Raw genomic sequence first — 21,397 nt, 5'->3', positions numbered from 1 at the left:
TTCAAAGTTGTTACTGCTTGTGCGTGTTCTGGCTTCCATTCTTGTGGGGCATTTTTCTTTAATAACATCATTAATGGTGCAATGTTTGCGGCAAAGCTTTCAATAAGGTCTGTACAATACTCAATTAAGCCCAAAAATGATCTTAACCCCTTCGTATCTGTAGGGATGGAAAGTCCAGCTGCTGTTTCGATTTGTTATTTACATACTTTTCCCCTCCGTGTTAAGACCACTCCTAAGTAACTCACTTCTTGCCTCGTTATCTGAAGTTTTTTGGGGGTTCACTTTCAACCCAAGTTCCTTTTAATAGTTGCAATAACTCATTTAGGAACTGGTAATGCTCACATTTCATTCTCGTTAGTCAAAAGAAGTCATTGACATATTGTATCAGACAGTCTGGCCTAGAAATATCCCTAACCCATGGCTTAACCGTTCATGAAAAATTCATGAGGAATTGTTCAATCCCTGTGGTAAAGCTATCCACGTACGTTGCCGTCCTTTAAAGGTAAATGCAAATTTATACTGACACCCCTTAGTCAAAGGGATTGACCAAAACCCATTGTTGATGTCTATTACTATAAACCATTGTGCTAAGTCGCTTTGTTTAATTATAATTTCAGGGCTAGGACCTACCATAGGTGTGACTTTATTTAGTTCCGTGTAGGCAATTGCTAGTTTCTGTTTGGCTTTTTAATGGACCAGATTGGAGAAATATTAGTGGACATGACAGGTTGTAGTGCTCCCAGAGTTACTAGACTCTGGATTGCTTTCTCAGTATCTCCTTCATATTGGAGAAACCTGTATTGTTTCTGTGGCTTCAAGTCTCAACCTTGGATTTTAAAAAAAAACCCGGGCATCCTCCGGCAATTGTGTTTACTTTTGGCAAAAGCACTTTGGTGCTGCTGTATTAGTATGGCCTGGACCGTTAGAGCAAAGCTCACGTCTGTAGGGTTTATCCACATTTCTCCCACTGTGCAAACCCGTTCCCTGTATTGACCAACTGGAATTGCAGTGACAGACTGTTCCTCGTTCAATTCCTGGCATTTGCCACATTGCACAGTTTACCAGATCAAAACAAAAACTGGCTCTTACCATGTATCACTTCCCAAAATATGTCCCTGCTGCTGTGGTAGTTTTGGTAGGACAACCCAGTGCTGTAAGAGTACAGATTCAATGTGGACACTTAAAGGAATAGTTACCTACCCTGCTTGGGAATGTCCTTTAAACCCAGTCAGGGTAATTTCTGCTTCTGTTTTCCAGCTATGTTGGTGTAAAGTGGATCTGTTTAGGGTGGTTTGGGATCCTCCTGTGTCCCAAAGAAAAGCGATCGGGTTGGAAGCCACTCTACAGTCCACCATGGGTCTTCCTGTTCTAGCCCTCCTGGCATCACCCCTCCATATTAGAGAGGCCGAAGTTGTCATTGTGTGCTGTGGTATAATCATCTCATTGCCTCACTCAGCCGTATGTTATTTCGTTATGTGGGCTGAGATCCCTCTAGTGGCAAGGATTGGACTTGCATTTCAGACGGTCTCTACCATTGTGCATCCCACTCTGCAGATTAAACACTAGTTAGCTCTTCACAGGGGTCGGTCGTCACTTGCCACTGGCGGAGCAGGTCTCTCAGTATAGACCTCCTTCCTTCATTTTACCAGCATCCCCAGCCACCCTGATCCCTCCTGGCCTGATACCATCTTAGCCATGTTAGTCATATTTGGATTTTACTTTGACTTTTCCCATGCTCTAATACCTGTCATCTTATCCATACGTCTCTGTGTGTGGTCTCTGTCGGTCTACCGAGTCGCAAACGGTTTTTTAAGCTCTCTGTATCATGTGATAGTAAGCTCCGTAAGCACAGGAACGCCAGTCAGTCCTGTAGGTTCTGGCGATCTGTGAAAGCTGTTGAGATAACAAGGTGTGGAGCTGGATGAACACAGCGGGCCAGGCATCAGAGGAGCAGGAAAGCTGACATTTCGGGACTGGCAGTCTTCAGAAGAAGTGCCCAGACCCGAAACATCAGCTTTCCTGCTCCTCTGATGCTTGGCCTGTTGTGTTCATGTAGCTCTACACCTTGTTATCTCACACTCCAGCATCAGCACTTCCTACTATCTGAGTGAAAGCTGTTGGGTGTTTTTTGCACTTATTTAATGATTCCACAGGACCACTTCGGTCAGCTCCCAGAGCTGTAAAAACAGCTTCCTTTAAGTAAGTGAGGGTTCATGTCTTGTCCATTAGCCCTTTATTTTTTTGGTAGGGCTGTGAGAACATTTGGGTGCAGGCGCATTAATATTAAACTTTTTCTGATCATTATCTAATCTGTATATCAATCTCTGGGAGTTTGTCTTTGGGGATTTGGATTGTTTTGATTGGACGGGACTCGTCCAAATGTAATGGACAAGTGGCCGCAAGTCGGGATTGTAGAATCCCTGCAGTGTGGAAACAGGCCCTTTAGCCCAACAAATTCACACTGACCCTTGGAATATTCTGCCCAGACCCATCCCCCCCCCCAAAAAAAAAAAAAATAAACATCCCTGAACAGTATGGACAATTTACCAAGACCAATCCACCTAGCCTGCACACCTTTGCATTGTGGGAGGAAACCGGAACATCCGGAGGAAACCCTCGCAGACCCTGGGAGAATGTGCAGCCTCCACACAGACAGTCACCTGAGGGTGGTATCGAACCCGGGTCCCTGGCACTGTGAGGCTGCAGTTGTACAACCACCATGGTGCCCATTGCTAGGAGTATGCTGATCCAGTGAATCATCTCTGAGCTGACAAATACCTGCAAATTTGGCAATGTTACTCAGTTCTGAGAATCCAAAGGTAGTAGAATAGTTAATAGCCTGAGCAATCCCCTACTTTGGTCCGACTTGTCACCACAGGAGGCATTGGACCAGATGTGGCTGGGTCCTCCCCTTTTCACTTGAAGTGCCATTTCTGGTTATCTTCCTCACTGTACCTAGCAGCGTATCTGTTAAACCCGGTCGACAGCACAACTTCCCCTTCCTCTGCAAAGGGTAAGGGTGTGAAGGTACCCACATATGCCTCGCTGAGCCAAGATGTCGCTCTGTGATTTCTCTATCTTTCTAAACACTACGATCTCCCATAGTACTGCTCTTCTCCTCAGCTGTTTTATGTACTGCATTCATAGCAGTCTTCAAATTATTGCACTGCTTTTTCAATGCCTTTTTCTCCTCATGATCTGGTTTAAATGCCATCTAATTTATTTTTCTCTCGGTCTCTAATATCTTGTACTCTGTCTCATACTGTTTCATCTGGGTTCAATAGTACTCAGCTTTTTCTGTAAACCTGTTTAACTCCTTTTCTGATGAAGGGTCTCGGCCTGAAACATCAGCTTTTGTGCTCCTGAGATGCTGTTTGGCCTGCTGTGTCCATCCAGCTCCACACTTTGTTATCTCGGGTTCTCCAGCATCTGCAGTTCCCATTATCTCTAACTCCTTCCAAAGATTGTCTACCGGCTTCAGCCTTTCCTGTTGGTTTTTTTTCTGCCCAGTCCTCCAGCAGACAGCCGACTGTTACAGACTTCTGCAGTTTTTCTAAATTCCCTGTCAGCAGTGTCCCTTGCGCAGCCTTCCAAAGGGTTTTCCCAGCGCTTTTTCCCTCACTGCTGGAGTGACCAGCATTCTCCCGGAGTTCCGGACACTTGCCCGTTATGTATTTTTGGAGGAGTCCCCTCCAATCAAAACAGTCCAAATCCCCAGGACTCAGAGATTCCTTTTGCTTCTTCATCCTGGATTAGTAGTATTTAATTAATCCCTGACTCTAGTTCTCTGTCACAATCAGTCTTCCACTGACTCAATGGAGAGATTTAACCTTGAGATGCTCACTGTCTGTGTCTCTCTCTGTGACAACAGTTAACCTCGCTGGAAGTTAGTATTGAAAACACAGTGCACCCTTTAACCTAAAAGCTCTGTGTCCTTCAGGATTCACGCCACTGTCAATTTTAGCTCTTTCTCCCTCCTGGCCTTCCCTTGGGACCTCAGGCTAGATGGTTTTGTTTAGGAGCTGGAGGTAAGTCTGGTGTTGGAGCAACCAAACTGCTTCTTTTCTGCACCCACTCAGGTATGCCGATCGTGTTACCCAGCTACCACCCTCCACAAGTTATTGGTTTGGAACAAAGAGAGAGAGAGTGTCAAATCTGTATCAACTAACAACTCACTTTTTATTAAAAACTGAAAGAACTGTGGATGCTGCAAATTGGGAACAAAAACAATTTGCTGGAAAAGCTCAGCAGGTCTGGCAGCATCTGTGAAGAAAAAAAAGGCAGCTATCATTTCGGGTCTGGTGACCCTTCCTCAGAGTTCTGAGGAAGGGTCACTGGACCCAAAACGATAACTGTCTTTTTTCTTCACTTGTAAACTAACTTTGTTAGTTAAGTCAAAACAGATATGCAATTCACACCATTCAGTATGAAGAAAGGGTGAAAAGCAAGCATGCAATTCGTACAAGACCAAAACCTATGCGTGCCCCCACTATGTTTCCTGACATTCGCTGAACAGCCACGGAATATAAAGTCTAATACCTGAGAATAGGAGTTCACCTTGGCCAGGCGATTCCTCAGGTCCTTGATGCAGTCTCTATGCATCCCACATAAGGTCCTCCACTTCTGTGAAGTTTGATCTCTGGAGTTTTTGCTGGCTGCAGTTTTAAAATCCTTCATTTTATCTTTTTTCCTTACCTTTCTGAACTGGGGTGCCTTGCTTTTGTTGGCTCTGGCTCATATGCTAAGCCTGTGGTCTTTCATTGTATACTCTGGCCTTCTTAATCTTCCACCAAATAAAGATTTGCACCTTAAGTCACCTTTGTTTTCCTGAGTCGAATCAGTTCCACCTGGTTTCACCAGCACAAGCCAGTGGTTGGGACTCTGGTTATTTCAGTTCACAAGCTGTTGTCTCCATGTGTGTGATCAGTTCCTGGACAACGGAATAAAGGTGTAATATTTGCAATTCTCCAGTCCTCTGGAACCACCCCCAAATCTCGGAAAGATTAAAAGATTATTTGCCGGTGCCTCTGCAATTTTCACTGTCATTTCCTTCAAAGTCTTTTGACACATCTCATCTGATTCCTGTGCCATATCAATTTTAATTTCCAATAGTTTATCCAATACCTCCTTCTTAATTTTAAACCTTTCTAGTGATGAGTTTCCTCCTCTGTCCTGGGCAGTAGATGATGAAATTATTCATTGAACATGTGGAGGGTGTTGCACGTGGAATGTGTCCTGCCTCCATCTGTAAAACCATTTTTTGGTTTCTAATTGGCTCTATTTCTCTTCTTACCACCCTTTACCATTTGTGCGCCTATTAAAGACTTTGGGATTCTACTACCAACCTTACATTTCAAGTGTACCCAGGCCAGCTCTGTTCTTGGATAAGTCCACTCTCCACCAGTTGATTATACTTAGTTTGGATTGACCAGTGCCATTTTGCACCATCCTTACGATGCAGTGATCACTATCTCCTCACTGTTACTTATCTGCTAGGCCTTTGCTTTTTTTCCAAGCACCAGTTTTAGAAATGTTTCCTTTCTTGGTCTGGACATGTAATGCTGTAGGAAATTCTCCTGAATGCAATCTCAGAATGTTTGCCATCCCTCACCTCTGCGGTTTACACTACCACGATCCCAGTCTGTATTCAGATAATTAAAGACCACCAGACTACTCTGATGTTTACACTTGCTCTGTAATTTCCTTGCACATTTGGTTATCTATATCCTATGCACTAGTGGGTGATCTAAAGACTACAACAAGAAATATAATTGCACGTTTTTTGTTCCTTAGTACCAGTCAAGTCAAATCAATTCTGACCTTGAACTCTCTGGGATGTGTCTTTCTCTAGCACTCTGTGTTCTTCATTAAAAGTAGTCTTTTTTTTCACATTTTAATCTTTTCTGAACTTCTTATTATAAGGATTATTAAGCTTTCTTAAAACAGGCCACTGTTATCACCAATATCATAATCCCATAAGGCAAACTGCCTTTAGATTTAGATTTTATTATCATTTGCACTCAAGTAGACGAGTACAAGGAAATGTCACCTCATAACTTGCCATTTTAGGTACCAACCTAATTAGGTACAAAGTAGTAAGAGAAAGTGTTAAAAAGTTAAGCATTACTTCATAGAACAGGTTTCAAAAAAAGAAATAAGGTGTTAGTTAACATTAAAGTCTTTCTTAACTTATTTCTTTGTTTTTCTATTTTAAATTAGGTTGATCATCTTAACTACACACTTGTGTGCTCACATACATGCGAAGTAATTCTCTGATTTAAACTTGCTTTTCTTATTCTGATTCCATCTATTCACTTGCTGTTCTTAATTCTAGTGCTGTGTACTCTGTTATTGCTTTCTATTATTTTGTCCTGTTTACCACATCTCTACTATGCCAATATAAATTGTCCCCAACAGCACCAGCAAAACTCCCATTCAGCTGCAACCTGCCTGACTTGTACAAATTTCATCTCCCCCACAGCTAGACCCTGTGCCCCAAAAATCCAAGCCCTTTCTTTTGCACTATCTTTCTAGCCGCGCGTTTGCCTGTCTTGTCTACTTATAGATTGCTACTTTGCAGGTCCTGCTCACCAGTTTTCTGCCTTGCTTTGTACATTCTGATTGTAGAACTATATTTCCCCATTCATAAGTATGTCGTTAATTTCGATGTGGACTGCAACCGCTAATCTGGCACCCACAATCTTCCCACAAGAAGATCCTGCAGCAATTCTGTGACATCCGTGACCCAGCTCTTGGGAGGCAACATACCCTCCTAGATTTTCCTCACAGACCACAGAAATGTCTGTCTGCTCCCCTGTCTAATGAATCCCTTATTACTATTTCCCTGCCACTCATCACCCTCCCCGACTGTGCAGCCTGGCTACCTATGGTGCAAAGGTTTCGCTCCTGCTGCATCCCTTTGAGGAGCCGTCACCTTTACCAGTACATAGAATGGATAACCAGTCAGTGAACAGGTCTTCTGGTGAGTCCCATGCTACTTGCCTGTTTTTCTTGGATTGTCTGTTGGTCACCCAATCCTATCTGCCTGCTTACTGCTAACTTGTGGTAAGACCACCTCTCTGAACATCTGTCCACATAGCTGTGCCTCACAGATGTATCTCAGTGATTTCAGGCACCACTAGAGCTCTGAACACCCCAGCTTATGTTTGTGCAGCTGCTGACACAGGGATCTTTTGTAACTTACACTGTTGTTTGTCGCACTGTGCACTGTGGTGCACCATCACTTTGCGTCATAGATATTATTGTATCGGCCAAGGATAGGTGATAGCCTAGTGGTATCATTAGACTGTTAGTCCCTAGACCCTGGTACTGTTCTGGTAACTCTGGTTCAAATCCTGCCATGGTAGAATTTGAATTGAATAACTATTTACAATTAGGAGTCTAATGATGACCTTGAAACTATTATTGATTGTCCGATTTTAAAAAAAAACCCATGTGGTTCAATAATGTTCTTTAGGAAAGAAAATTGCTGTTCTTACCTGGTCTGGACTACACGTGACTTCAGACCCATAGAAGCGTAATGTATGATGAACTGCTTTTTGGCCTGTTGGGGCTGGCCTAGCTAGTGATGCACACATCCCATGAATGAATTAATGGAGGCCTCTTTTGCTGTTCCCAGTTATTTAACATTTGGGGGTGATGCTATAACTGTTGTGACTTCTATGTGTGGATCTTTTACTAAATCAATAGCTTGTAGGGTTCATAGAACATAGAACAATACAGCGCAGAACAGGCCCTTCGGCCCTCAGTCTTGCGCCGACCTGTGAACTAATCTAAGCCCCTGCCCCTACACTATCCCATCGTTATCCATTTGTGGTTCCACCCATTTGTGAAATATGTTTATTCATGGCTGACTTGGCAGGTGAAATGCAGATCATAAATTTGAAGATGTTGGTCGGTAATTTTTTATAATACTACACAATATATCTTTCCGCACTTTTATTGATGGCCACAGCTACACTGGTTTGTTGTAAGTGTACTCACATTTCCATGCAGAACATTTTAATTCTGTATGGTCAGTAAAGTATTTTCTTGTCTATTTAGTCAAGCTTTGGTGTTGAGAATTCTATTCACAGTTGTGCATGTTGACAAGTGCATGGGATGCTACCTCACAGCACCAGGGACCCAGTTTCCGTTCCGGTGACCATCTGCGTGGAGTTTGCACGTTCTCCCCGGGGCTGTGTGGGTTTTCAGCAGGTGCACTGGTTTCCTCCCACAGTCCAAAGATGTGCAGGTTGGGTGCATTTACCATGGGAAGTGTGGGGTTACATGGATAGGATTGACAGGTAGACTCAATGGGCCAAATGGCCTGCCTCCACACTGTAGGGATTCTATGATTTCTAATCAAAGACCCGCCGATCTTTGTGCTCTTGGGGCATGAGTCAGTGAGAACCAGAGTAAAAGATTTACTTTTTTCCCTTCATTAAGGCATTTGGACTCTAATCATGATGCTGCTTGAAAGACAAATTTTCATCATGGAAGGTATTAGTCGTGAGCTTCTTACAGTCATTAAGGATGTATTCCATTGAGAACAAGTGTCTCTGAAGCATTTTATTAGCTTTCCTGCTCTTCTGTTGCTGCTTGGCTGTCTGTGTTCATCCAGCTTCACACTGTGTTACCTTTATGGATCTGTTGCCTGTGTGAGTGTCCTTGCCTAAGGGCTCCCAGGTTCATAGTCCTGCCCCTGTCACCAATTCTCCATCACCTCAGAACTTGGCAAATGGACCTTGGTGTAAACCTATGTGTGGTTTGGCTTAAAGTGAGAACCTGGAGAGACACCATGATTATTCGAATGTTTTTGATGGGTCAATGTTCGGACGTCAGTGATGTATTGAACTAGAATGATTGGGACCACGTTGCAGTGTTCGTGCCTTTTGCCTTTGCAGTTGATGCTGTCTTCCTTCTCTTATTCTGTGTTGGAAACCTACACACCCTTCTGGAGTATCAATTATTGATATTCTGTTCTCCAAATGAAAAGATTATGGGTTTTGCAAGATTATGCAAGAATTGAAGCTCACACTCGATGAGGCACCTAACACATTTTTGAGTCTGTTGTTAGCAGTGACGTGAGCTCTCCGGGCACTCGCCTTTTGGAATTCTTGACTATACGTCTCTAAATCTCTCTCTCCCTCCTTTTAAGGACCCTCATTAAAAACTGCCCACTCTCTTGGCCATCTCTTTCTCTTAGTCATCACTCTTGATAAGTCTTTTTTCTTATCTGATCGTGTTTTTTGGTAGTTTTCTGTCACAAAAGTTTTTTTAATGGTACTGATCCAGTTATATAATGGTTATGTACTTATGTAAGTCACTTTGTGAGATGACCTGTAATCAATTTTACAGTTCAGTGCAATGACCGTAAGTTAATGGAACTGAAGTAAGTTATAAAGTGCAGTCTAGTTAGTAGATATTGTCAAAAGGCAACATGGAAATATGTTGTTCCTCGCGTAAGTGTCTTACAACTTTCACTATCCTTTTGAGTGTTTTTTCTAATTTATTCGTACAGTTTTTCAGAAACTGATCTACAAAAGAATTCCACCAAACCAAATACGTTCAACTAATGTGACCATGCATTGTAATTGTGCAAACAATTGAATTGGTCTCCTTTTGCACACTTATCATTTTTCCTACTGTCTTGTATAGCATTTAATTTTTAAATGTAATGCACCAGAAAATTCCAGTTGCAGTGCATTCGCGGTTGCATTGCAGATGTGCAGACCTTGTGGATTTAAAATTTCAGTCCAGTGATAAGGGCAACTGATCGAACTCCTTAACCTGCAGTAGATCGATGAAATTTTAGCCTTTTTGGACCATTTGATTTTGTATGTTTTAAGCTTGTGTACAGTGAAGGTGAAATTATGTTAATAAGTTACTAAAACTGCCACAGTTGTGTTGTACTATCTCTGAACTGAAAATGACATTTTCATTACTTCAGTTTTGCTTACCACATTATTCTTTAGTTTTCCCATTTTGTTTTCTCGCTACTTTCCTCTCTCGGCTGTAACTCTCATTTATCTCAAGTATTCTAGGACACATTATGCAGCTTTTCATGTCGATTTGAGTTGGTACTTATGGCGAGTTCTTAATTTCTTTTTTGTGAAGGTTTCAAAGTGAGAACGTAAATTTGTGTTGCTTCATTAACGTATAAACTGAAGAAGGATGACAAATGGCACAAGTTGACTAGTATTCCAGATAATGCCTTCTAAACATACCAGAGTTGAGATTTAAATTTCTTGCCTGTTGCACCTGAAGTGCAAGTTTGGGAGCATCAGTATAAACCTTGCCTGTCTGCATAATGCAAAGAAGTTAATTGTTCTCCAAGAATATAAGTTTAAAAGATAATGCCATGTGCATTTTTGGTTTTTGTCTGTGATCCAAGGCAATTTTTACAGAGCATTGGGCCCTGTCAGGCAGGCAAAGCTGCCATATTCCGATAGAAATTCTTGAAATGTGGTTTAAATTCCCATTCAATCTTTTTTTCTTTAAAAAAGCAAGAATCACCAACTGTTTGGCAACAGAAATTTTTGTACTCCACTGCCCAACCACATGAACAACCTAATACTGCATTGGTTGTAGTTCACAAATGAATATTAAGATTAAACTAAAATGATGCTTTACATACTATTCTATTCTGTGATTTCATTTCCAAAAAAAATTTATGGTAGATCATGACAATTTTGCCTTTCATTGTTTGACTATTCATTGTCCAACTACATTTTTATATAGTTGATATAGGTTATAAGACCTCCCAACATTTTGTTGCTGTTACCTACAAGATACATAACGTCATTAATTGCCTAATATGAAACTGTAACTAATGTAATTCTGAACGGAATTGTGCCTGAAGGATTGACAAAATGTGTTGTAATGACAACTGGGCATTGTAGAGGAGTTATATTTTATTCATCTCTTCCATGGAAATATTCTCAGCAATACAGAATGTATGCTGTGATTAGCACTTTAAACTGATTGAATTCAATCATAGAATAGTGAAGAGAAGCATGTGATGTCGTACAAAGTCTGCCCAGGGAGAAGCCCATGTCACCTGGTTGCCATGAAGAGCGAAGCCCAGGTCAAAGCTAGAGCCATACAGTACAGAAGGGGCTCTTCATCCCATCGTGTGTACTGTCAAGGCTGCATTAAATCTACACTAGTCCTACTTTCCAGCACCTAATACAGTATGAAAATTGAGGCCCATGCTTTAACCTCGGGGCACGCAGGAGAAGGCAGTTGCAACTTCACGCAGCCCAGAGGCTGTCAGACTAAGACTTTAGAGGATGAAAATCCACAAAACGTGCAGTAGGTTAACCACCCCGCAATGGTTAAATTGCACAGAATCACCAGAGGGTCACATGCAATGAGACATCCATTCAATTGCGATCAGAAGGTCTGAGTGAAGGGATGCCTTTTAAAAGGTCACTGGAAGATTCACCCAGGTAAAGTAGAGAGGAGAGAGCTGGTCTTGACAACGATTGCAACAATGTTTAGGCTTAAAATAAGGATGTAGGTGTTATTCTAGGTCCATTGGCATAAATAAAAGTACAAGAATGTAAGATTTTAAAAGAAACAGATGGCAGGTGTTGGATTCATACCATTTTCAGACATTTGTGCTTGGAAGCAGGAATAGGTTTTTTTCACTCGCAGAAGTTTTGTTTTAAGTGTGCCTTGTTTTTGTATCACTGCTAAAGCTGGCTCGATGTGTTCAATGCATATGTTTAATATAGTGACCTATGTTATAGTCTGAAGTCATGCGTGTAGTGCATTTGCTATCATTCAGAATGATGGCTGTTTCAGTTGTCTCCATTGCCTTTGACTTGCACAACAGGCGATGTGGAATGCAAGAATGGATTCCTTCTCATTACTATCCAGCCCACCCTGATAGGCCTGCAGTGGTTGAGGACTGGTAGTTGAGCCAGTGATGCCCTTTCTTCCTCAGTATATACAATCCATCCACTTCTGCCCTGCTAAATCTGCTAAACTGCAAAGGTTTAAAAAGTGTCCAATAATTCCATGCTCAGTTGTTTATCCTCAAAGGAGAGCAGAAGAAGGAAGGTGACTTTGTAAAATTCTAGAGGACAGAAATTGAGAGGAATATTTTCTAATTATTACTAAAATGTTCTACTTTACTTTTGCAGTCAGACTGAGACTATCCAAACACTTGTGTTTCCTGTGATGTACCTCAATGAGGTAAGACTAATTAAATCTCAATCTTCAGGTTGATGATACAAATACCATTGCCAGTATGTGAAGGCACTAATCTATTCCATATAAATAAAAGAACTAGGAGCGAGAGTAGACCTTTCAGCTGTATAAGCCTGCCCAGCTGTTTAATAGGACAATGACTGGTTTGATTGTAATCTCCAATCTACATTCCTGCCTTCTCTTGATGACCTTTCACACCCTTGCTTAACAAGAATAAATCTACTTCTGCCTTAAAGATGTTTGAGGATTGTTAGATGTTCAAAGACTCTGCTTCTACTGTTATTACCTGGAGAGAGTTCCAAAGCGCTCAAACCTCTTAGAGAGGGCAAAAAGGGCTATATCTGTTTTAAATGAGTAACACTGATTTATATACAGTGCTAAACAGTCTTTCCATATCTACCTGGGCAAGACCACTCCGGATCTTGCAAGTTTCAATCATGACACCATTTACTCTTCTAAACTCTAGAAGGTACAAGCCTAGCCTCTCCACCCTTTTCTCTTCACACAATTAACCCCCGTTCAGTGTATTATTTGAATAAACCATAGCTGCCTGTCAGTGCACTCTGTCCCTCCTTGAGCCCTGTAAAATTTGAGCATACCCTTACTTCTTTTATATTAAATTCTTATCATGATAAATGATCATTGTTTTCCATTAGCTTTCCTTGTTACTTGCTGTTCCTGCATACTAACCTTGTACAACTCATTCACAAGAGCAACCAATTCCCTCTGCACCTTCTGAGCTCTGCAGTTTCACACCTTTAAAACAATATGATTTCTTTTCGTGCTTCCTACCAAAAATAACAGTTTCCCATTTTCTCTATTTGCCACGTCTTTACCCACTCGTTTAAACTACCTGTATGTTTTTGTAGCCTCCTTAAGTCCTCTTCACAATTTGTTTTCCTATCTGTCTTTGTCATCTCTAAATTTGGCAACCATACCTTTGGTCCTTTCATCAGAGTCATTTGTATAAGTTGTAAACAGCTGAGGTCCCAGTAATGATGTTCGTGGCATACCACTTGTAACATCTTGCCAATCAGAAAAAGACCCATTAATGACACCTAATTGCTTACTTTTAGCCAACCATCTTTTATCTATGCCAATATGTTACCTCCTATACGATGAGCTTTCATTTGCCTCAATAACCTTTGCGAACATACAAACATGTATTTGATGAGGCACTTTATCATTTGTCTTTTGGAAGTCTAAGTACAGCATGTCATCCAGGTCTACTTTATTGACAGCACATACTCCTTCAAATAATTCCAGTAGATTTGTCAAACATGATTTCTCTTTCGCAAGGGAAACTATCCAAGTGCCTTGCTGTAACTGCTAATGTTTCTAACACAATAAATTGTCTTCCAGTGGATTTTCCTTTCATACCTCTGCAATCACTTCTGACCCAAGGTCTCATTTACTGTCTCACTGAGTGAGGTGGGAGGGAGTTGGATGGTTTCCAAGTTTCAAAATTGCAACATACATCATTCAGTTGAGACTGTTCCATTCCGCAGACAAAATGCTGGTTGAACTACCATGTTGAGTACTGAATCTGTTCATCAAGGATTGATATTTAGAGGCTTAAAGTATGGACAGTCTAGAATACTTTTCTCTCCATTGACAAAGCAAGACGATGCCATAGAACAGCACTTTGTAAGCTGTGGGTCACCAACCCATTTAAGGCTGGGGGAGAAAATAATTGAGGTCGGGCCTGGATGGTGCTGACTGTTAATGTTAATTTCACGCTTTGATTCACCTTTTCTTTAGATTTTTTTAGATTGCCATTTGCTAACTGTCTGCCCATCTGAATTCCAAACTTCCAAAACCTGAGTTTGCAGACTATAATTGGGACACTTTAAGATCCTTGCAGACATTCCTATGAAAACTGGACCTGGAGCATGAAGCCCCCAAAATTGCAGGACTGTATGTTCCCAATGTTGTCCCTTGCTGTCCATTCTGAAGGGTTTATCCACCTAGTTTCTCTACCTTGTGATTTCCTTTTTCCAAATTGCCCTAGTTTTCTGATTTTAATAATGTTTCTTGCTAATCCACATTCTGAGTGTATCACATTGACTGATTAGGATGATATTAGGCTGCTGCTTTTAATTTTTGTTTTGATGTGGCAATGTGTTTCCATTGATAGGAGTCATCCGTTTTCAAGAATGCAAGAAACAATATCTTGACTTTTTAAATATGAATGTTGCATTTTTGGGAAGTAACTTCAGTGCATTGACATTAACAGAGAATAGGCAGAATTAATAATATTTAAAAATACATGCGTTAAGCTCCTCCCCCTTATGCCAGTCGACCAATTTTGATGTGTCAGAATGGGGAAAAATTTGGAAAGCATTGTTGTTGGTACTGCACTATTCCAAAGGCGGAGCAAAGAATTGGCGTGGAGACACTGTACATTGCAATTATAGAATTAAAATGACCTTATAACATGGTCCCGAACCAAAACGTCAGCTTTCCTGTTCCCCTGATGCTGCCTGGGCTGCTGTGTGCCTCCAGCTGTACACTTTGTTATCTCTGACTCCAGCATCTGCATAATATATGGTCTGCTTTACAAATAGTTCTGCTATGCCATCACAAGTGTGTCCACTTACCAAGTGGCTTTTGCCTATTAAGTTAATGCGGACAGTGTGGAACAGTTTATTGCAGTGAACAGTTTATGGTTTCGATAGTTTCAGAACAATAAATGTTTGTACTGTAGATTTTTATTTCCTGTTTCTTTCAGTTTTGCTTTTGCTTCAATTTTTTCTTCTCTCTTGTTCCAGAGTGTTTTGATTGACAATGCATCAGCTGCTAAGTTGAATTCCATGCTCCTCCAGTCCAAAGTAGTAACTGTGATTCCATTTATGATAATGGGTTTGGGGATTCTCTTTGGTTTGATCTTTGTCATACTTGTGTGCACTAATCGCAATGAGATTAATGAGGTATGTATTCATGATGTATATGAAAAGTGCTCTGATTTTGCTGCTCCCTGGTTATATTCCATTCAACATGAATCTTATGGTGGCATATAGGATACTTATTAACTCGATTGAATTACTTCTCTCAATTTTAGTTGAGGAGTGATGACCTGTACAGAGCAAGCAAGTTTCTGCTTTGGTCTGCTGGCTTGTGGTGTTTTCTAACTGCAGATCCAGTGCCATCTGCACCTTCCCAATTACCACTCTTGTAACCATTGAATCATTGAAAGAATGAGCCAAAAATAACAGGTCCTGTATCTTTTGAGTGCTTGCACTGTTTCATAATGCAACACCTCATTGCCCTGGCCTAAATTTACACTGATGAATGATGTACTATTTGCTGCATGTAGCATTTTGTTGTAACCCCAACAAATACAACTTGTGCACATTTAACTGATAAAACTCACCAAACTAATCAAATACCACTTTCTCCACCCCTCCACCCCCACATCCCTCTAATAGCTAGGTAAAACAAAAAGTTCACAAATACTGTTCTGATCAAAGAAAATAGACAATATATGCCTATTTTTAACACGTCTCCGCCTGCATTGTGTCGCCATTATGTTGACAACAGTTGTGTGACCAAAGCTTCTAGTTTGTAACTTTATCTTGCCTGATAAAGCTCTTCTTCAGAGAAAGGACTAATTGTGTTGCCTTATTCCTTAAAATTGCTTGAAAAAAAACTTATTTGCTCGTATCTAATGGAGGTGTCAGAACTTGGGTGGCATTCTGATGGAGGGCATGTTCTTTTCCTCATCCCAGCAGCAAATTTCTCAGCAGAAGACGTTGAGAAATGGAGAATTCATGATTTAACAATCCTGCCTGTGATGTTATCAAATGTCCCCTTCCAAGTGAAAGCTCTGTATATGATGGTGCAACAGGAGTTCAAAATGAGAACTTCACTTCAGCACAACAATATTAAAACACGTTATATTTCTTAATAGACCCAATTTAATAAACATTATGTCTGATTATTTAGATTTCAGACATTGTTAGTGGTGATGCTACAGGCCTAATAATCACAGACATGAACCAGTTTTCAGTGTGCACATGTTTAAATCCACCCTTGCAGTTTAAGAATTTGAAAAATAATTGCTATTATGAGAGTTCCATCTTTTCCCCACATATTTGATGATCTCTCTTAATCTTTGTCCTCGGCCCGAGTCATAAACTTTGAGAACAGTGTTGCAATTCATTTTTTAAAAAAAAGCCAGACTGTTTTCAGTGTCCGGAATGTCGTGGTGGTGGTGGTGGGGGAGGGTGTTTGCAGAAGGAAATTTGGTGACAGAGGCTGTCTTATTGAGTACATCATTTTTTTAATGGTTCAACTTAGTTAATACCTATTTAGTTGTTTGCAGTTTTTTAAATTTACAAAAAGTAGCTTCTTCCATATCTTAATAATTTATTTGTTTTTTTTTGTTAAAAGAAGTTTTAAAATATTTAAAATTCTTCTGCCATTTTAACACCAGTACGTGTTAGGAATCTATATTGTACAACTTTGCACAATTGAGTTTGTGGATCATACAAAGATAATGTTAGGATAAGGGCAAGGAAGCAAAATTAACGCAATTTGAGAATGGGTAATAAATGTTGGCCATTCCACTTATACCTAGACTCCCTGAAGAACAAAAACATCAAAATTAGCATATTGAATGGAACAACATAATTGTCAAAAATTGATTTTAGGGAAGTTATTGAGGAAGTTTAAAAAATTACCTTAACTAATTAGCTATTATGAGGTGACAAAACATCAGTTTTCACGGGAGGACCGTATATAGTTTGGTTACAGTCCAACAAGAAAGAAAATGAGCAACCTCGAGATTACATTGTAAGGAAGCAAAGAATTTAACTTATACAGTGCATAAGTTTTCTTGTGCATCAAAAACATTTTACCTATCACCGTTATTTTCAAATTTCTCAAGGGATGTTTCTTGCTCATCAAATGAGGACTTAACTAATGGTTGACGGAGGAATGTTCACTCAAACTGGAATTAACTATCAATCTAAAATGGTAGACTTCACTGTACAAACTGCAACAAGAGTTCACTGTTACTTGATTAAAATATTGGTCAGGATATCAGATGAACTGCTCTTCAGTGATTAATTTCCCTTATGGAATCTTCAAGGTTTTTTTGACAATCCAGACTGAAAAAATGGGTTCTGTGTCTAGGCAGGAGCAAGATAAAGGGAGTGCTAAATGAATAGTCTGAATCTTGGTGACAGAGAATTCTGAGTTCATTGTTATTGAGAAAGCTTGAATGTTGTACTGGAGAAAAGATACGGAGAGTTATAGTTACTTTTCCAATCATATTGGCATTTAAGTTTTTTGTGATCTGATTTTGCTTGACGGAGCCCAGCCATATCTGGTTATAGATGGGGAAAATCCATTGCATTGCCTTAAACCTGAGAGTAAAGGTGGGACATAATCAGACGATCAAATAGAATGAGAGAATATTACTGGAGGGTCACAGAGCTGTACACATGGAAAACAGACCCTTCGGTCCAACTCATCCATGCTGACCAGATATTCTAAAATCTAGCCCCCTTTGCCAGCATTTGGCCCATATCCCTCTTAAACCCTTTCTATTCATATACCCATCAAGATGTCTTTTAAATGTTGTAACTGTACCAGCTGCCACCACTTCCTCTGCAGCTCATTCCATACACTCACCACACTCTGCATGAAAACGTTGCACCTCAGGTCCCTTTTAAATCTTTCCCCACTCGCCTTAAACCTGTGCCCTCTAGTTTGGGACTCCCCCCACCTTGGGGACAAGTCCAGTCTATTTACCACATCCGTGACTCGTGATTTTATAAACCTCTGTACTTCAGATGTGAAACTGAGGGAATGATACAACAAATTGAAAATTACAAAGACGGTAAGATGCATAACAAAAGTCCAGATGGTAGTTTTAAAGTGCAATGGTCAGTAACTTGCTGAAAAGTTTATTCAGGAAGAGATATAGAAAAGCTACATTAGAAAGGGGATGTGAATGGTATCAAATAAAAGGAAGAAATTAGGTATGACCTTACTTGTGATCAAATCTTAAGAGTAGAGAGGCCAAAGTAGGATGGCAAAGTGGACGGCTTGGTAATGTATGATGGCAAGAGGAGAAATCATCTGGGAAGGAGCTGAGTGAAGAGGTAAGCTGTGATGATGCAGATTACTGAGTGATTTATCCTTAGTTCATGGGTTTTAGAAGGAAAAGAGAGCGGATATGTCAGTGAGGAAGCATTTACCTTTCTCGGGAGTTTGTTGCAATGGTCAATGGTGCATACTTCTCTTGCTTTATTCTTTTATTTTTATAATGCAATATTTTTTTTCATAAACAGGCATCAGAGGCAGAAAGGACACCCCTTTTGAAACCATCTTGAAACTTCATGCCAGTATTTCTGCAGCCTGGTTGAGAGAAACTATGCAAAGGACGCATGTTTGTTTTTTTGGCATATTCGAGAATCACCACAGGTTTCAAAGTCTCACAGAGCACAATCTGTTACGTATAATGTTAAATTCTACTTGCATAACTAATAAGTTTTCAAGGTTGAGCTTGCAAAATTATACTTCGGTATATAACACTACTTCAAGTATCAAATGCAGCTTTTATAAATTTAAGTAATAATTATGATGATTTTTAAATGAACTACCTATTGCAGTTCTGCAGTGTTGACCACTATCACTTTAGTTTGTAAAGGCAGAACTCTGTAACCAAGCATTTGCTTAAGATCTGTGTTATGATGAAGTGTACTGTCACAGCAATGTTGTATTTGGCACTGTGAAATTTTGAATAAGTTATTTGTGTAGCTGTTGAAGCATATGTAACTTAGCTCATTTGACTTTAATGATCGTGGTTACAGGTTGGGTATGTTCTTCTGGTTAGAGAGATCTAGTTTGTTCAGATGAGAACACTTATTCCAAAATAACATCCTTCCTTCACTTACCCCCATCCCTTAGCTGCACTTATATTTACTTCTGCACTCGCCATATGGACTGGAAAGTATTTTTTGTAAATTCACCTCTTGTGATATTAGAGAGTTATGATGTTACAGTCAATAATATCAAAGTATTTATGAGATCAGGTGGAAAAATGGCTTTGCTCATTTGGGGGAGAAAGAAGGTAGTCAAATTAATCAGGAATGTCAGTGCCAAACAATATTTTGTCTCTACGTATAAATTTGGATTTTGTTGGTGTCTCTGTGTACTGTTTGTCTTTAATTACACTCCAACCATCATCAGCTCAGTTGTATATGACTTATTTCAGAATGTAATACAAAAGATATGAGGAAGGACGTATTGTTATTTACACATCCCTCCCTCTTGTTCCTGTGTTTTGTATACATGTGAATCCACTAGTGGAATTATGGGCAGTTTACTATTCACATTACCACTGGCATATTCGGTGTAATGTAGAAAGTTTTAACAATGACTTGTGGCATACCAAAACTTTAGTGCATGAACAAAAGCAATTTAAGAATCCAAGTTACACCATGTATCAAATTAATATTTTGTAGAAGTTGTTAACATGTTAGCTCATCATTTACTAGGGTGGTTAATAATCAAGTTAACCTATACCCTTGAATCTGTCCCAGCAACGGTACTTACCAATGGTATGTCATGGCTAAATTTCTGAACTTGACCTTCTACATTTAGGCCAATAATGTGATGCTAAGCACTGTCCAAAACATGATCTAAATTTAAGAAAACAACTGGAAAGTTCTGTTTAAGACCAACCTTACTCATCTTCACCCTGTATGCCAAGTAGTGTACTCTGTATATATTTTAATATGGATTAAGATGTTTTTGATCATTTTTTGATTTTTTTAAAAAAATAAGCACATCACTTCATTCAAGTAGTTTGATGTACTGACCCATGTTTGGCACTGCAGAATACGTAAATGTAATGTTATTTCCAAAATATTAATAAAATATGCTATTTAATTTGTGCACTTTAATCATAAATATGCCTGTGCAGTGTCACAGTACAAGATCATACAGTAGGTTGTCACAAATCAGCAGTTTCCATGGTATGTGTTAGAATCACTCTTATTCATTCTGTGGCCAGAGGTCATTTTATGACGTCAGTATTCTTCTGTGGCTAGAGATTTCCCGGATGTTCAGGTAAGTGAAGTAGTTTTGAATCCACAGATCACTTTTGGAAGAGTGAAAATGTGTAGTTTCCAAAGCGTGGTTTCTTTACTTCAAAATAATGATGTTTGGACCTTCGTGTCCATTGGCTTAGGCTGAGAATGTTTGTAATGAACATACTGAATTCCTGCAGTGGGAGAAATACTCATTCACAAATTGTATTGGTTCACATTGTGTTTCAACCGACTCTATAAGTGCAAGCTATTCTATGTATTCTCATGGCTGATCATCCGTGCTTCAGCACACACATCAAATGTCTATTTATTGGAATACTTAGTGGTATACTAATCCAGGAAGGAAACATGAGAAAAGCTATTAATCGAAAGAAATGAGCGAGACAAAGAGAGAGGAGGTACAAATGGTTGATAGTATGGAACAGTCGATGGTATTGCTGAAAACAAATTCTGTCGAACTTTTGACCTGCAATCATCAGAAGGGTACCCTACCAGATTTCAAAGGGGGAAATAATTTATATTGTATGGTGCTTCGCAGCACCAGAGACATGTGTTCAATTCCAGCCTTGGGTGACTGTGTGGAGTTTGTACATCCTCTCTGTGTCTGCGTGGGTTTTCTCTGCATGTTCCAGTTTTCTCCCACAGTCCAAAGATGCGGAGGGTTAGGTGGCTTGGCAATGCTAAATTGTCTATCAAGACTAGGGATGTGTAGGCTAAGTGGGTTAGCTGTGGGAAATGCAGGGTCACTAGGATAGGGTTGGGGGTGGGTGTCGGTGGACTGCTGTTTGGAGGGGCAGTGTGGACTTGATGGGTCGATTTGGCCTGCTTCCACACAGTGTATGGATTCTAATGATAAGAAAAAAAATTGGGTGCTGATAAAGTTTGCTTGCAAGGGACAGTGCCCTCTGTTTTGATTACCTGTATCTTCCAGCAAACTTCAGTGAGTCATGTGAACTTTAATTATCTTAAATTGGTTGGTTCATTTCATTCTTTGCACACACTGGATTATTTAGTAAAGTTCACCTATATTTAGATGAAAAGTGGTGGTCTTAGGTATTTAAGTTTGTAAGGTGAACAGCAAGCAGTGACTTGATTTGCAGTTGCCACTGATCCAT

The 21,397-nt window shown here is 40.0% G+C and overlaps 1 protein-coding gene across 4 annotated transcripts in view; it reads left to right on the top strand.

Annotated features, from left to right (window-relative positions):
• The window catches only part of scarb2c (scavenger receptor class B, member 2c), a 60,878-nt gene extending 40,757 nt beyond the window's left edge, over positions 1-20,121 (top strand). For 3 of the 4 annotated variants that reach the window (XM_048535666.2, XM_059646393.1, XM_059646396.1), the window contains 3 exons: positions 12,153-12,204; positions 14,991-15,149; positions 18,519-20,121. In XM_048535666.2, the coding sequence (XP_048391623.1) occupies positions 12,153-12,204; positions 14,991-15,149; positions 18,519-18,560 (253 nt within the window). In that variant the 3' untranslated portion in view covers positions 18,561-20,121. The remainder of the gene's footprint in view (positions 1-12,152; positions 12,205-14,990; positions 15,150-18,518) is intronic. The other variant, XM_059646404.1, reaches the window with a different exon arrangement.
• Positions 20,122-21,397: the final 1,276 nt, after the last annotated feature.

The sequence above is a fragment of the Stegostoma tigrinum genome, chromosome 1, assembly GCF_030684315.1.
Source record: "Stegostoma tigrinum isolate sSteTig4 chromosome 1, sSteTig4.hap1, whole genome shotgun sequence".
Taxonomy (NCBI): Eukaryota; Metazoa; Chordata; class Chondrichthyes; order Orectolobiformes; family Stegostomatidae; genus Stegostoma; species Stegostoma tigrinum.
Note: the sequence above shows the minus strand (reverse complement) of the source record. Positions and strands in the feature narration are given on the sequence as shown.